The sequence below is a fragment of the Chlamydomonas reinhardtii genome, chromosome 16 (genome assembly GCF_000002595.2).
Source record: "Chlamydomonas reinhardtii strain CC-503 cw92 mt+ chromosome 16, whole genome shotgun sequence".
In the NCBI taxonomy this organism is placed as follows: Eukaryota; Viridiplantae; Chlorophyta; class Chlorophyceae; order Chlamydomonadales; family Chlamydomonadaceae; genus Chlamydomonas; species Chlamydomonas reinhardtii.
The window spans coordinates 4,109,156-4,124,069 of record NC_057019.1 but is presented as its reverse complement, the minus strand read 5'-3'; the positions used below and the strand labels follow the sequence as shown (position 1 = coordinate 4,124,069).

General features: G+C 64.3%; 4 protein-coding genes across 4 annotated transcripts in view; 3 read left to right on the top strand and 1 right to left on the bottom strand.

Moving 5' to 3' along the window:
• The first annotated feature begins 204 nt into the window (after window positions 1-204).
• Window positions 205-3,820, top strand: CHLRE_16g669300v5 (uncharacterized protein). Its single transcript, XM_043071128.1, has 3 exons — window positions 205-1,400; window positions 1,491-1,682; window positions 1,796-3,820. The coding sequence occupies exons 1-3, from the start codon at window positions 486-488 to the stop codon at window positions 2,219-2,221; spliced, it is 1,533 nt and encodes a 510-aa protein (XP_042915820.1). The 5' UTR covers window positions 205-485; the 3' UTR covers window positions 2,222-3,820.
• A 1,664-nt stretch (window positions 3,821-5,484) lies between these two features.
• CHLRE_16g669350v5 (uncharacterized protein) lies at window positions 5,485-9,668 on the top strand. The gene is made up of 9 exons (XM_043071129.1): window positions 5,485-6,180; window positions 6,320-6,398; window positions 6,664-6,959; window positions 7,519-7,587; window positions 7,741-8,186; window positions 8,362-8,440; window positions 8,773-8,919; window positions 9,127-9,234; window positions 9,438-9,668. Exons 1-9 carry the CDS (start codon window positions 5,668-5,670, stop codon window positions 9,501-9,503), a joined length of 1,803 nt encoding a protein of 600 aa, XP_042915819.1. The 5' UTR covers window positions 5,485-5,667; the 3' UTR covers window positions 9,504-9,668.
• Window positions 9,669-9,682: 14 nt separating this feature from the next.
• Window positions 9,683-12,996, bottom strand: CHLRE_16g669400v5 (uncharacterized protein). The gene is made up of 7 exons (XM_001699176.2): window positions 12,555-12,996; window positions 12,115-12,373; window positions 11,755-11,964; window positions 11,319-11,506; window positions 10,916-11,086; window positions 10,488-10,546; window positions 9,683-10,040 (listed from the first exon to the last, which is right to left on the bottom strand). The coding sequence occupies exons 1-7, from the start codon at window positions 12,804-12,806 to the stop codon at window positions 9,863-9,865; spliced, it is 1,317 nt and encodes a 438-aa protein (XP_001699228.1). The 5' UTR covers window positions 12,807-12,996; the 3' UTR covers window positions 9,683-9,862.
• Window positions 12,997-13,344: 348 nt separating this feature from the next.
• CHLRE_16g669452v5 (uncharacterized protein) overlaps window positions 13,345-14,914 on the top strand; it is a 3,026-nt gene continuing 1,456 nt past the window's right edge. The window contains exons 1-4 of the mRNA XM_043071131.1: window positions 13,345-13,629; window positions 13,721-13,783; window positions 14,418-14,515; window positions 14,653-14,914. The exon at window positions 14,653-14,914 is cut by the window's right edge and continues 1,456 nt beyond it. Coding sequence (XP_042915818.1) covers window positions 13,506-13,629; window positions 13,721-13,783; window positions 14,418-14,515; window positions 14,653-14,673 — 306 coding nt within the window. The 5' untranslated portion in view covers window positions 13,345-13,505 and the 3' untranslated portion in view covers window positions 14,674-14,914. The remainder of the gene's footprint in view (window positions 13,630-13,720; window positions 13,784-14,417; window positions 14,516-14,652) is intronic.

The following is a 14,914-nucleotide window of genomic DNA, read 5'->3' as shown; positions in this document are numbered from 1 at the left end:
GCAGCAGCGAAACGCCCCCCCCCCCCCCCCAGGACAGGAAAGAGTCCACATGAAGAGCCCAGTGCCCGCCTTGCCTGGCCGTGCCCGCCTCGCCTGCCTCGCCCGCCTCGCCCGCCTCGCCCGCCTCGCCCGCCTCGCCCGCCGTGCCCAGTTAGGCATTCGGTGTTTTCTCGCACAGCCTGGCACCAACTCCGCGCACGTCTAGATCATGGTTATTAGAAGTGTATGTGCAGCTCGTTTGTGTTTGTGTTCGTTCAGGCAGCTGCCGTGGCGGGCGCGGCTTTCCCCGCGGCTTTCATGGGTTGGCCCGGGGCAACCCAGACAGAGATACCACGCTACACAAACCTTTTGCTTGTAGACGCCACATAGCGCGTGCACGATGGCAGGCTAGGTCGCTGTTGACGATTCACGCATTCAGTGAGTGGGCAAGCCCCGGCGAAGCGAGGCCGAAAGGAAACGAAGCAACTGCGACAAACGAAACAGAGATGAGCCAGCGGCAAGCGGGCGCGGGAGGCCCGCCGAATCAGGGGCGCACTGGCGAGGGGGCGGGCCCGGCGACGGGGCCCGCGCAGCAGACCAGCGCCGGCACCGGGGGCAGGGCAGCATGGGCCCAGGGGGAGGAGGTGCAGAGCGACGGGAAGTGGCCACGGCTGTGCCTGGAGCTGACCGGTGGGGCGGGGGCTGGCGCGGCGCTGCGGGCCCCGGGTCAGGGGCTGCGCGGCGCGACCCTGCTGGGCTCAGCGGACCGCTCGGGCGGAGGCCCGCCTCTGCCGCTGAACAAGGTGCTTGGGCGGGGCCGCCAGCTGGAGATGCCACTGCTCAAGCCCGCATCCAGGGCGCTGGACGGGCGGCAGCGGGTGCGCGCCGTGGCGGCGCTGCCGGACGGAGGCGGCCACATGCGCTGGCTGCAGCTGGAGGGCGAGCTGCACAGGATGGGGGCGCGCAGCGCAGAGGCGGCGGAGGCCAAGGTGTGGCGGGTGCAGGTCAGCCCCGACAGCGCTACGCAGCTGGACACAGCGCTGGAGGGGCGGTGGCCGGGCTGGAGGGAAATGAGCCCGGTGCTGACCACCGTGCAGCAGGACGTGTTCGCGCCAGCCGACGGCGACGCGGGGGTGGGGGCCACGCTGGTGATCGTGTTCGGCCCATTCAAGGGGCTCGGGTACCAGAGGGTGGACCTGCAGGCGGCCGGGCTGCAGTGGCTGTCAGCGGCTGCGGTGGGGGCTGCGGCAAGTCCGAGTTCGCACATGCGGCACCCGTCGAATGGGTGCACACCGGTGGTGGGCCGCAGCGCCCTGGAGCTGATGCCGCTTGCCGAAGGAAACCAGACGGCGTCTCCGACACAAGGCCCCGGTCCCGGCACACCCGGCACACCCGGCACCAACGGCGGCAGCGGCACAGCGGTGAGTTTGGGTGGCGGGCAGAGATTAACCCCCCCCCTTTGGTGTGACCGCCACGATTCTGAGACAACCTGCATGTGCATGCGGGCGCAGGAGACGGCATTGCAGCCCACCGGGCAGCGGGCGGGCAGGCCGCGAGCTCCACCTCCGCCGGCGGGGCAGGGATATAGCCGGATCCCGTGCCTGGCTCGGAAGCGCCTGGCCGCGGCGGCGCCGGCGGGGGGCCAGGCGGCGGCGCAGGCTCAGGGCCCCGGCACATCCGGCCTTCAAGGCGGCGGCGAGACGGTGAGAAGAGGGGGCGTGCGCACGGGTGCGTGTGAGCGAAATCGGCGCACGGGAGGGAGCCACACCAACGTCACCAACCTTTGCGCCCTCTTTCCATCACAAAATGCACACAGGCGCAGCCTCAGGCGCAGCTGCTGGAGGGGCCGACGAGAACCGCGGCGCGGGCGGCGGTGCGAGACCTCATGGCGGCGGAGGAGCTCACCCTGACGGCGGCGAAGTGCGGCAAGCTTGCCGTCTGCAATGTTCTGGATGCCATGCTCGCGCTGCTGGAGGCCAGGGAGGCGGCGCTGCAGCGGGAGAAGCCTGCGCTGGGTCTGGGGGTGGGCGCGGGGGCGGGGGCGAGCGGCAGTGCAGCGGGACCGGGCGCGCCGGCGGACCAGGACCTCCGCAGGCTGCGGGTGGGCGCGGCGCTGAAGGCCGACGCAGAGCTGGCGCAGCGGGTGGCGGCGGACCCGCTGGTGCGGGAGCGGGAGGAGGCCCTGCGCCAGGCCACACATCAGATGGGGATAGCGCTGAAGGATAGCGCCGCCATGGTGTGAGGCACGCAAGCAAGTTGGCGGAGGTGGTGGCGATTTGGGGCATGCTTGGCACGCGAGGACTCGCTCTCACATGCGCACTCTGCGCACTCTGCGCATTTTGCGCACTCACGCGAGGAGCTATTGCGTTGGTGCATGCGTAGCAAGGGGAATAGCTAGTTTGTACGTGTGTGCCGCCGAGCTGGAGAGCCGCTGATGGAATGAGGGCAGAACTGCCACCGCGCGTTAGCGCCGGCACTGTCCACTGTTGTTATCGCTGTGTGCATGCTGTGCCCACTAATAACATTGTCTGGATCCAGGCGCGTGTGAGAGGGATAGAAGGGTGGGGGCAGGGAAGGGGCGGGGACTTTTAGCGGGGGTTAGCCGCGGGGGGACCTGCCCTCGGCGAAACCGGATGGTGCCCGACAGCACACGCCGCTGGCTATAACTCCTCACCAGCTCCTGTGCTTCGAAGCTCGGTACTGACTCTCACACTGTACAAGACACACCATTACGATACCAACGCCGCCCCACAGCAGTCAGGCTTCGCGTCGGTCCACTGAAAGAATGTGACGTTCGGAGACGCGGCGCAACCGGTGGCAATTGCTCGTATTTAGCTATTTCAACAGATAGCTATTTCAAAGACGAGTCCATAGGCCATGAAGCGAGCGGCGAGCCAGCGCGAGGACCTGCCAGCGGCGAGCAGCGAGGAGCGGGGGGAGACGAAAGAGGAGGTCCGCAACCCCTAAACACACGGTGTGAGACGGTTAATACACGATACATACAGGGGGCGCGTGCCGCGCCCCCTCCACAGTACGACAGCCAATGCGAAGTGTGGTTTGCAGCTGTGTGCAGCAGCAAAAAAGTGCTGGCCTCAGCGGATCTTAGCTCGGTGGAGGCTCGATTTGAAGGGGGGTACGTATGCTAATTTAATGCATTACTTGGGCCTAGATGCGGCGCGTGCAACCACAACGCACCCCCCCACACACCCCTTTTTGTTCGTTGGCAGTTGATACGCAGTACGAAGGCAGGTGTATGGTGGTGCGTTGTGGTTGTCATAGAGGTACGGGTACTAAGTCATTCCGCAACCCCGCGCCCCAAAGGATAAGGCGCCTTATCCTTTTATAATACGGTAACAAGCCATAAAAGGATGCGGGCTTCGCCCGCATCTAGGCACAACGGTACCCCGGCCAGGCTCTTTTGGAAGCACCAATGCGCGGGCGCAGCCCGTCGCATGAATTATTACAGTCGTTTTCTGTGTGAAGTTGAGGGTGTACGGCGCGGCCTTTACCCGGTGCGTGCCTAGGGTAGTAGAGGTACGCGCGCTGGTTTTGCCTGTTCCTATAAGAAGGACGCACACAGAGATAGATAATCCATGGTACCATCTAATAGCAACGGGGAGATATGGTATTAGTATAGAGTACGTAGACTAATGTCATAGAGGTACGTAGACTAATAATATGGGTAATGGTACTTGATACCGTATGTAAGATGTGTGTGAAGTTGATGGAGTAAGAAAGGTATAGTAATGGGGTAGTGAGTAGGTGTATAGGTGTATGGAATGGTATGTTATAGGGATAGATGGTTGTGTGTGGAGGTGTATCGGTTAGGTCCCAGGCGTCCGGCGGCAGCCCGTGCCAGCCAAAGAAATGCCTAAACCCACCCCCACACACGCCCCCGCACCCCCCACCTCCCAAAGCGCCGTCCAAGCTGCCTCAACCTCCCGCCCCCTCCAAATTGCTCCGGGGGGATGCGTCAGCATCCCGTCATGTTGCATTGGTTACAAGAGGGACCTGCTGACGCAGTTCACGAGCCAGTGACGTGGAGAACGAACACCCTGCTCTGGACCCCAGGGGCGTGCCGCCTGCAGCGCCGTCGGCCTACTCTAGCTCTAGTAGGCTTGCTCCCATAGGATAGCATGTGATGGCTCGGCGTCTTCGGGTGCTGGGACTGTCCCCTCTGTAACATCCGCATCCATAGGACGCTCCTCCCGCCATATATGTATATACCGAACATGTTACTAGGTGCCATCACTCCTCCTCTTCCATTATGACACTTCGTGGTCTGTTCAGCTTCATACTTCCATCTGCTCTTTGCTCAATCCAAGGGTGGCGCGCGAGACTCGGTCCCACCCCCTCGGTTTGGCACCAAGACACACATACGATTGCAACCTAGACCAGAAGTCTGCTATAACTTGCGATTTGAGGCAGGCTTCGCGGCCTTCGCCCCACCCACGCACTTTGCTTGCCTACGCTTTCATTCCCCTTCATATCCCTACGTACCTGCTCACGCACCCTGCGGTTTCACAAGTATACGGCATGCACCCATGAACTGCGTGCGTACCCCTGTCCAACCGGTTCGTCCTCGGGCAGCTTGAACCCCGCCGCCTGAGGAACCCCTCCCCAGTCCTACGTGATGGGTCATCTGGATGGGTACCCACGCACGGCGCGAATCTTCATCACTTGATTGCATGCTTGGCGCGGGTTGATTGGATTGCACCAATGTGATAATTTTGGTCATACGCCCGGGCGGCTGGTGGGCCTGTTTAGCCTGTTTGCCTCCGGGCGCGAGGTGTTGGTCGCGGGTGCAGGCTGGTGGGGCGGATGGAGGGTGGTGTGTCCGTAGCGAGCGAGGCTTTTTGGTGTGCTGGTGGGTTGGTCAGTCTCTGGCTTGGTTTCCCTTTGTGGTGCCTCGGCACAGACGTTTCCGGACGACATGGGCCTCCGGGCCAAGACACTGCGCGCCTATGACGCCGACGGAAAAATGAGTTTGATGGGGATGTTGACAGACCTCTGGCCTGTCGCGCCTGGTTGTGCACGCGCGTGGGTGCTACTATATATCTACCAACCAAAAGACCTAAACGAGATGAGGGGTACACCGGTGACGCTGGGGCTTTGGCGGGCTTCGGCTTGGCTTCGACTCATGTGCGTAACACTATGGAGGTCGGCAGCAAACCAGGGGACGGGTGTTGTCTCTCTGGGTCGAAGATGGCCCCGCGCCGCGTGCGTGGGTACGGCGTGCCCCCGTCGGGCTGTCCCTTCAAATATAAATCCGCATCATACGTGATCCTGAGAGTATACTGCAAGATAGCATACTTCAACTTCACTAGCTTGATGCGCACCATGATTGCAGGGGCGGTATCTCACTGCGCGAGGAGACCCGGAGACCCTGCTGCTTGGCCGCCGGCCCTGACACGCGTGTCAAACCGTGGGGGGGCCCGACACGCGCCCAGACATGGCATGACTCGAACATAATCCAGCTTTTACATGTCATTACCCTATACTATATGATTGAGAAGACCAATGTCCAGCAGCGTTCCGCCGCAAATTCTGATGTTCGGACTTGTCGCGCTCTGCTGCTTTACTCCAACCTGCTATTCGCATTGTCCGGATGAAATATGAGCATCTTGTGTAGATTGGTACTGATTAAGGGTTTCCTGTAATTTTGCATCCAGCCCTATAGGTCCACAAATGGCTGCCCGGGAGTCAGAGCAAGAGGACGTGACAAATATCAACTGGGAGGGCATTATTGGCCTGCTTCGCAATACTGCAAATGAGCCCAACCAGCATTCGCCAGTTGGGCAGCTCGATGCCAGCGGCGATGTGGAGTTTGGCCAGCCCAGAGCAGAACACAACGTGGCGGCAGAAGTCGATCTCGGGCGTCTTGAGGGATCCGTGGGCGCGTTGAGTCCGCGGCCCTCGCGGGAGCCGTCGGCACAACCTGCAAGGCTTCGAAGCGCAGCTAGCGGCAGCGGCGCCGTGGGCGAATTTAGCGCCCGCTCCATCGCTTCCTCGCTCCTGCTCGGCAACCTCAGTCGGAGGACGCAGGCCGCTGCCGCAGCGCAGGCTGCTGCGGCCGCAGTGCTAAGCGGGCGCAGCGGCGGTGGCGGGACCGGCGCGGGAGACGATGAGGATGCGTCCTCCGTGCCCGCCGCGGCGGAGCGACATCGTCTTACATCCGGCGATGGGTCGGTGGACATCTCTGTAAGCCGCGTGTGGGATGTGTGTGGGCCGCGACAGACCTGCCTTACCATCCGGTCGTTGGCATGGCCCAACAAGGTACACCCCTAACACCTGTTTTCATGTGTACGGCATCACCTGTTGCGCGCCTGCCCGGCTGCAGGAGGTCGCTGCCTGGCTTGCCGAGCTGGTGCCCTACCTCATGCTGCTGACCTGGATGTTCCTGGTCCGAAGGTGGCTGCGTGAGTGACGGGTCCGGGGCACTGACAGACTGGGCACTGGGGCTCCAGGTGGCGTGCGTGCGGCTGCGCGGCTGCCTACCGTACTGTAGCCTGCTGCCGGGCTCCCACCAACATCAACAACAGCACTGGCCCTAGCGCCCACGCATCGGGCATCCCGCACCCATTGCGCAACAGCCGCACGCGCTCTCCATACCTACCTAACGCCCGCCCACCCGCTCTCCCCGTTCCCCCGGCCGGCCCGCCTGGCATCTCCTCCCTCCCGCAGCGCTTCTGCTCATCGTGTTCATGGGCGGCATGCTGCAGCGCGCCAACACCGCCCTCCGCCGCGTCCTCGCGCTGAGGCGGGAGTTCGGCCCGGCAGCCTGCGTGCGGCTGGCGGCGGTGGTGGTGGCGGCGCCGGCGCTGGTGCTCCTGTCAGGCGTAGGGCCGTGGGGCACCGGGGCAGCGGCCGGCGACGCGGCAGGAGCAGCAGGGGGTGGAGGCGAGGGGCGACCGGAGGGGCCGCAGCCGCCGGACGCGGTGTGGCGGGCACTCGCACTGCGGACCGTGCCACTGAGCAGCGTAAGTGGCGGGTCGGGGTGGGGCGGGGCGGGGCGGGGCGGGGCGGGGCGGGGCGGGGCGGGGCGGGGCGGGGCGGGGCGGGGCGGGGCGGGGCGGGGTGGGGCAGGGCGGGGCGGTGTGCTTGCGTTCCTGCCTAGGAGTGAAGGCGCCGCGGACTGATGGCTTTGTGTGTACGGTGCGGGCCGCGCACGGCACGCACGTGTGCTGTCGTCACGTCGGCCGCCATCAGATGTCCCGCAGTTGCCGCTCGGACACTTGCTGGGTCTGGTACTAGCCCGTACATGCACACACACACACACACACACACACGCACGCACGCACGCACGCACGCACGCACACACACACACACACACACACACACACACACACACACACACACACACACACACACACACACACACGCACACGCACACGCACACGCACACGCACACGCACGCGCACGCGCACACGCACGCGCGCACACACACACACACACACATGCACACGCACACGCACACACACACACACACACACACACACACACACACACACGCACACGCACACGCACACGCGCGCGCAGGTTGTCGACGTGCTGTTGCTGGTCGTGCTGGCGGACTCGGTGGCGCGGCTGTGCGGCGCAGCCATGAAGGTGCGGGGCCGGGCAGGCTGCCAGGCTCGGGGGCAGGATCGCACGTGGTACCATGTGTGTTCATGGGCGTGAAAGAGAACAGGGCGCATGACACCGGATGACACCAGCCACCTGGACGCAGTTCGATCCTCCAGCGACCGGTCATGTCTGCAGGTGCTTGTGGTGGCTGTGTTCCGGGCGCGGCTGGTGCAGCAGCAGGCGGTGGTGCTCGGCGGCGGTGGCAGCGGAGGCAGTGGCAGCCTGGCGTCCGTGCTGGGCAGTGGCGGCGGCGGCGATGCGACACGCGGCATCAGCAGCGCCATAGCCAGCTGGCTACCAGGCCTAACTAGCAGAAGCAGTGGCGCGGTGGTGGTTGGCGGCGGCGCGGCGGGGTTGGCGGCAGACGGCGCCGACACCGCCACTGCCAGCAGTGGCGGGCTTGGGTTGCCGGGCAGTGGCGGCGTCGGTGGCAGCATCGGGCATCTTCATGTGGGGGGTGGCGGTGGCGGCGGCGGTGCCTTCATGGCGGCTTCTAAGCAGCAGCGGCAGCAGTCGCGTGTGTTGACGGCGGTGGAGTGCGCGGTGGCCGTGTATCGCCTGCTGCTGCCCACACCGGTGTGGTGAGTCGGGGGGAGCGGCTGAGACGGGGAGAGCGAGAGCGCCTGGGCGGCCTGGCCGGCCCGTGATGGCGCAGCCACAGCTTGCGGCGGCGGACTGGCCTGCCTGATTGTACACCTATGCCAGGTGCCGGGTATGACCCCGTCACGTCCGCCCCGGCCGGCCGTGTGTGTGCAGGTACACCTACCTGCTGACTGCGGGCGCGTCCTCGCCGGTGCTGGCCTCCTTGCTCTGCGGCTTCTACCTCACACTCAAGGTAGGGGACCTCAGGGGTGTCGGCGGGGGTCTGTGTGCGGCGATGGGGTGGCGGGGCGAGCGGCGAATTGGCAGCGGGACGGAATGCAGCGATGGCTAATGGCTGGCGCACAACCCGGAAACGAATGCAGCCTCGAAGGACCACCTGATTCCGAATGGACCCTGGCTGCTGAAGCCGCTTGCACCTGCTGCCCCCCAGTCCCTCGTTGCTTCCTGTACCACACCCCTCAGCCCCTAACTGCCTATGGCGCCAACCCGCACTCCTCCCCCCTGAAACAATCATGAACGTAACCCCCCCCCAACACACACACACACTCACACTCATACACACAGGCCGCCTCGTTGGGTCCGCGGCTGCAGCTGCTGGCGCTGGCGCTGCGTACGGCCAGCCGGCAGGGGGCGCTGTACGGCAGCTACGTGGGGCGGGGCGGGGCGGACTCGTGCGAGACCGGCACGCTGGGGGCGTGTCCTGTGTGCCAGGTGCGTGGGTATGGGCGTGCGTGCGTGCCCCTATCCTACAGGTCTGGGCCGGGTGCGTTCGCGGCTCAGTGCTGTTGCGATGTGATGTGTTGCGGTCTTGTGCCCACGGCGCGTGCGCCATTGCATGCTTACTGGTTGCGTGCCCGGTGTTGACACTTCCCCCGTACCCAGCCACGCCACATCTTCGCACCCCCTTGCGCCCTCCAGGACCCAGTGAACGTGCCAGTGCGGCTGGACTGCAGCCACGTGTTCTGTGAGGAGTGCATCCTGGAGTGGCTGGAGCGGGACAGGACCTGCCCGATGTGCAGGGCGCAGGTGAGGGGCAGGGGCAGGGGGGAGGGCGGAGGGCGCAGCCGTCCGTTCAAGACGGGAGCGGTCAAAGATGCAAAGGGGGGCGGGGTCGAAGCGCCAGGGCCCACCTTTCAGCACGTGCCTCGTCGCAATCGCATTGCTGTGACTGTGCTATGGCGGTCATGCAGTGGTGATGCTGTTGCTGATGCTGATGCCGTGGTGCGCAGGTGCGCCCGGCCGGCCTGCCCACCTGCTCCGACGGGGCCACGCCGCTGCTGCCCCAGCTGTTTTAATGAGGGCTGTGCGGGTGGAGGGCGGGTGTGCCAACCAGCGGGTTTGGCAGTAAGTGGCGGCAGTCGCAGTGGTCTGCTCCTTATTGTGAAAGGGTACGACACGACGCACCAACGCAGCAAAGTGGGGCGATCGCGTCGGTTACAGACTTGTAATACAACTTGAGCCGTACGCCCATCCATACTTGGCCCGACGGGCATGGATCACATACACGCGCCACACTTCTGCACACGCAGTCACGAATGTGAATGAGTGAATCGCCGCATGCGCAGCCACGAATGTAAATCTCCCAGCTGCTCATAGCACGCGCGTTGCCGCTCAGATCGTTAGTTCAGCAAGAACGACCGCCGCCCGCTCCCCCTCACGCCGCGCCCGCTTCCCGCGCCTCTGCTTCCCGCGCCGCCGCCTCCCGCCGCTCCCTCGCCTCCGCCTCTCGCCGCTCCCGCTCTGCCTGCTGCCGCCGCTGCACCAGCTTGGCGCGCCGGGGCGTGAGTCGCACCACGAGCGAGTCCGGCACACGGAAGTGCTCCGGCACAGACCTGGACTCAGGGGCGGGGGGGGGGCAAAAGGGACATGGACAGAGACAGTGGTGGCGGGCGTAATGAATGGAAGGCACAAACACCACAGAAACAGTCCGCGCATAGATTGGAGTCGGCCAGCCCACTAAGCCCAGCGATCTGGTCAGCTGGAGAATGTTGTGACGTCACCTGTACCCCATAGCTTGCAAGAACTAGGCCATGTTGGGCCGGCGCTTTTGGGGTCATCCTATAGTTCACGACAGAGAACAGGGCCCAGTATGTAGTCGCTGTGAGCCCCCTGGTGCATACCGTATTGCAAGCACGGTGGCGACCCTCTTCCTCCGTGCGTTCCACACACACACACACACACACACACACACACACGCACACACACACACACACACACGCACACACACACACACACACACGCACACAAACACACACATACACACAAACACACGCACACACCTCCTGAGCCGCAGCACGTGGAAGTCCTGCGCCGCCCAGCCCAGGAAGTGCTCCACCTCCTGCGAGCCAGCCAGGACCCCGGGGGCCAGGACGCAGTAGGTGCGTGATCCCACGTCGTGTGGGCGGCGGCAATGGCAATGCATCAGGAACAGCAAGCAGGTCCCTTCGCGGCCCCACCGCTACCGCCCGCGCCCCAAAGCCGCAGAGCTTCCCAAGTCCCAAGATGAGTTGAGGGCACCATGTGGAGGGCACCCACGTGGAGGGCGGGCGAGGCGGCTGGCGGCACGCCACAATGCGCCAGCGCTGTGTGGCCCCGACCACCTGCCAAATCCCCTCGACCTCCACAACCTCCTCCACATACACCCCAGCTGCACCTACCGCTCCCGCACCCACCCACCCGCCCGCCCGCCCGCCTGCCCTCCACGCACCTCTGGGTTGTGGTGCAGCGACAGCGACAGGTACACGCGTGTGGTGGGCGCCACCAGGCGACGCAGCGTCCACAGCAGCAGCGCGGTGTGCGGCGTGTCGGGCGTGTAGGAGTAGTAGATCAGGTCGGAGCCGCAGATGACGTCGTAGGGCGGCCGCACAGGACCCAGCGCCTGAGAGCGCGCACATGGTGCCACGGGGTGCGCACACACACACACGCATAACCCAATATTAGGACCCCACGCGCTAGCCGCGGTCGTAGCCACGGTTGTGCACCCGCGGCGCTGTGCCCCAAGCCCCCAACCCCTCTCTCGCGCCCCACACCCCTTCTAATGATACTCAAACGCTTGTCTCCCTGCGTGATGGAGGTGCTAGTTACCCCAGCCCCGTGCGCCGCCGCCCCACCTGCACGTCCGCCTCGCCCTCCGGCCCCCACTTGAGCGCCGCCACGTGCAAGCGGCCGCCCGGCGGCAGCACCCCGCTGTTGCGGCCGGCGTTGAGGCGCAGCGTGGGCAGCAGGTCCGGCAGGTCGGTGGCGGTGACGGAGGCGGCGGTGCGCGTGGCAGCCAGAGCCAGAGACACGCCGCCCGTGCCTGTGTGCGTCCGGCCGTGTGCATGGTGTCCGCATGCCGTGGATAGGCGGATGCATGTGTGGGCATTTTATGTGTGAGGGAGCGCGAGTGGATGCATGCTAGAATGGATGGGTGTTGGTGTGCGTGCTCAGGCGGATGCGTGTAAGGGGCAGGGGTGCAGGGGTTCAGGTGCAATGGGGCAATGGCATGTGAAGCCCGGTGCCGATGCTAGTGCTCCTCCTCGTCTGCCCGCCCGCCCGCTCTCTCACCCGCCCCTAGCTCCAGGACGGATGGCAACGCCGCGCCGCTGCACGGCCACAGCCTCGAAGAGCCAGCCGCGGCAGCGCCGCCGCCGTCAACGCCACTACTGCTACTGCCGTCGGCTGTAGCTGCTGCTACTGCTGGCGGTGGCGCCGCCAGCACGGGTGTCTCAGTGAGGTAGTGTGCCAATACTACCGCGCCATCCCACACCGTCGTGCCTGTGGCATGGGAGTATGGGACCGGTCACAGCCAGGCCTCAATGTGGCTGTTCCGTGCTCATGGGCCGGCTGCTGCTGCCACGTGCTACCCCATACCCATTGCAGCTCTAACACAGCCCCACTCCCGCGAACCACAAACACAGCGCTCACCAGTCAACGCAGGGTCTGAGGCCTTGTCCAAGTCCTGTTGTTGCGGCTGCGACTGCGGCTTGCCGCCGGCCTTGCCCCCGACCTTGCCCCCGCCTTTGCCTGACCCTGATGCCGCCCCCGCCGCCCCGCCGCCCGCTCTCCCGCCTCCGCCTCCGCCCTTTGCCGCCTGCTTGGCGGCCACACTGGCGCTGGGCGCCTGGGCCAGCCGGATCTGCAGGGTGCCGCCGCGCAGCTCCAAGACACAGTCATCCACGAAGCGCTGCAATTCATGAGGGGGGAAGAGGGATTACGGAAGAAAGGCGGGAAGGAAAGGAAAGGGCGGCCATGTGCGGCAGCGAGTGACACGGCGTGCGCCGGGTCCCCCGTGCGCTTCCTCTGTCAGCCCCCTGCCGTGGCTGAGCTCGCGTTCGACTCCCCTCCTTCCGGGGGCCCCTGTCCACCTGGTGATAGCCCATGTAGAAGCGCTGCCAGTCCTTTGGAGAGTGGTCGTCAAAGTCCTCATCAATGCCCTCGGCGACTTGTTCCGCCTTGACTAGCCGCGCTACCTCGGCGTCCCACTCCTCCGCCGCGCTAAGCTCCTCCACCCATGCCGCTTCTCGAGCTGCAAGTTCGGCATCATCCGCGTCGCTTCCATTGACACCCGGCGCGGCACTTGGCTCGCTGCTCGGTAATTCTTCAATCGCCGCCGTCATGCGAGCGGTTTTCTACGACTCTGCGTGCATCGATTCTGTTATTGGTAATGTGCCGGGCGCAAGATTACGCTTAGCAAAAGATGAATAAAAGCGACCAATGCCCGTGCTTTGGTATTGCCTGTGCAGTTTTTAGTAGACGCAAGCTGAGAAGCAGAGCGGTGGGCCTGGACGCGTGATAAAAGACGTTAAATGTATGACCTGAAATAATTGGAAGGGAAGCGGGCAAAGTAGGCAAAGCTTCTGATGGTGTCGGGACACGGGGCGTCCGGCACGCGTGCCGCAAAACACACCGGGGTCAACCACACGTAAAGCAAAGGAACGTGCATCATACGAAGGAGGCTACAGGTGAGGAACAAGGTAGGAAGTTTGCCCCAGGAGTGGGCAAGGGGCGAAGCTGGCATCGCGTGGCGTGGCCATAAGGCATGAGCAAGCAGAGGGGCCACACGGATTGCACATACCACCCTTCCGCTAAATCGTGCACCACGCGGCCGCCTTTGTTCTCATTGCTTTCACCATCCAAGCATGCATGTATTGTTCCCTACAAAGCTTTGAGGCTCGCGAGTAGCGACCAGTGCACCAAAACCCTTCTTGAGCTCTTACCTCTTTCTCCACGTGTCACCTAATACAACTGCATTGTAGCCACATATTGCCTCATCGCACCAGTAACCAGGGCACATCTTGTGGTTTAGAGGAGTAGCAATGATGCGGACAGCCTTCGGCGCAAATCAGCGCAGAGCCTCAACCACGGTGAATGCGTGGCAGCTAGCTAAGCATGTAACTCCATCGCGCAGCAGATCGCATGCTGTCGGTGTCCGCTGTCAAGGTGCGCGGGATGCAAGTTTAGTGGCGCACACAAAATGAACTGCCTGAGTGTTACATTGGGCGCAAACTGAAGTTTTTTCATTTGTGTGCAGCGGTGCGGTTCCCGGCGTCGTTGCCTTTGCTCCCGTTTACGCCGAAAGAAGTCTTTCCGCCAGGTGCGTGCGCTGTCCGCTCCGTGGGCGCGTTCACCCGTCACACATGCATTTAAGTGTCGGGCTCGGGGCATCAAGATGACGCGGTGACTGAGCAAAGAGGCTCGCGAGGTGTGTGGTGGGAACCCGGCCGACAGGACGGTTGGCCGGTACAGTCGTTGGCCGTTCCCGCCGCATACCGTAGTTCATTGCAGGGGTTCGGAGCGAGCGGCCCTGGCCTCTGTGCATTCCGGTGGTGCCTCGGGGACCTTGGGGCTGCAGGTGGTGCGCGGAGCGCAGGGGGCGGCTGTTTCCACCGCCCAAGGCCGTCCTCACGCAACCGCCCCAGACTCGACACCTCACCCCACCACAACCATCCGAAAGCGCTCCGGGTATCCGATTGTCCGTCCCGTCCCGGCACCTGGATAGTGCCTCGCAGAAACTCACGTCCTGCTCTCCCTGTTTCATGCACACCCCGCCTCGAACACATACCGTACAGTTCCATACTCACGCGGCCTGCTGTGTGCTCGCGCATCCGCATACGTCGTGTTCTCCTTGCGCTTTCCTGACATACACACACACACACACACACACACACACACACACACACACACACACACACACGCACACACACAAACACACGCCGTGTGCCGCACAGGCAGCTGCAAGGTATTGCGGCTGCAGGAGAGCAGCAGCTACATGCTCCTGCTTGAGGAGCTGCTCAGCTCGCCGCACCAAATGATGGTGCACTCGGCGGTGAGGGAGGGAGTGGCCGCGGGGGCTTGGGGTCGTGGGGACGTGTGGGCTTGGGGCCGTGGGGGTGTGTGGGCTTGGCGTCGTGGGGGCGTGTGGACTTGGGTACGTGGGGCGGTGTGGGCTTTGGGTTGTGGGAGTGTGTGGGCTTGGGGTCATGAGGGTGTGTGGGCTTGGGGTCATGGGGGTGTGTGGGCTTGGGGTTGTGGGGGTGTGTGGGCTTGGGGTTGTGGGGCCGTGTGGGCTTGGGGTTGTGGGGGCGTGTGGGCTTGGGGCCGTGGGGGCGTGTGGGCTTGGCGTCGTGGGGGCGTGTGGACTTGGGGTTGTGGGGCCGTGTGGGCTTGGGGTCGTGGGGGTGTGTGGGCTTGGGGTCATGGGGGTGTGTGGGCTTGGGGTTGTGGG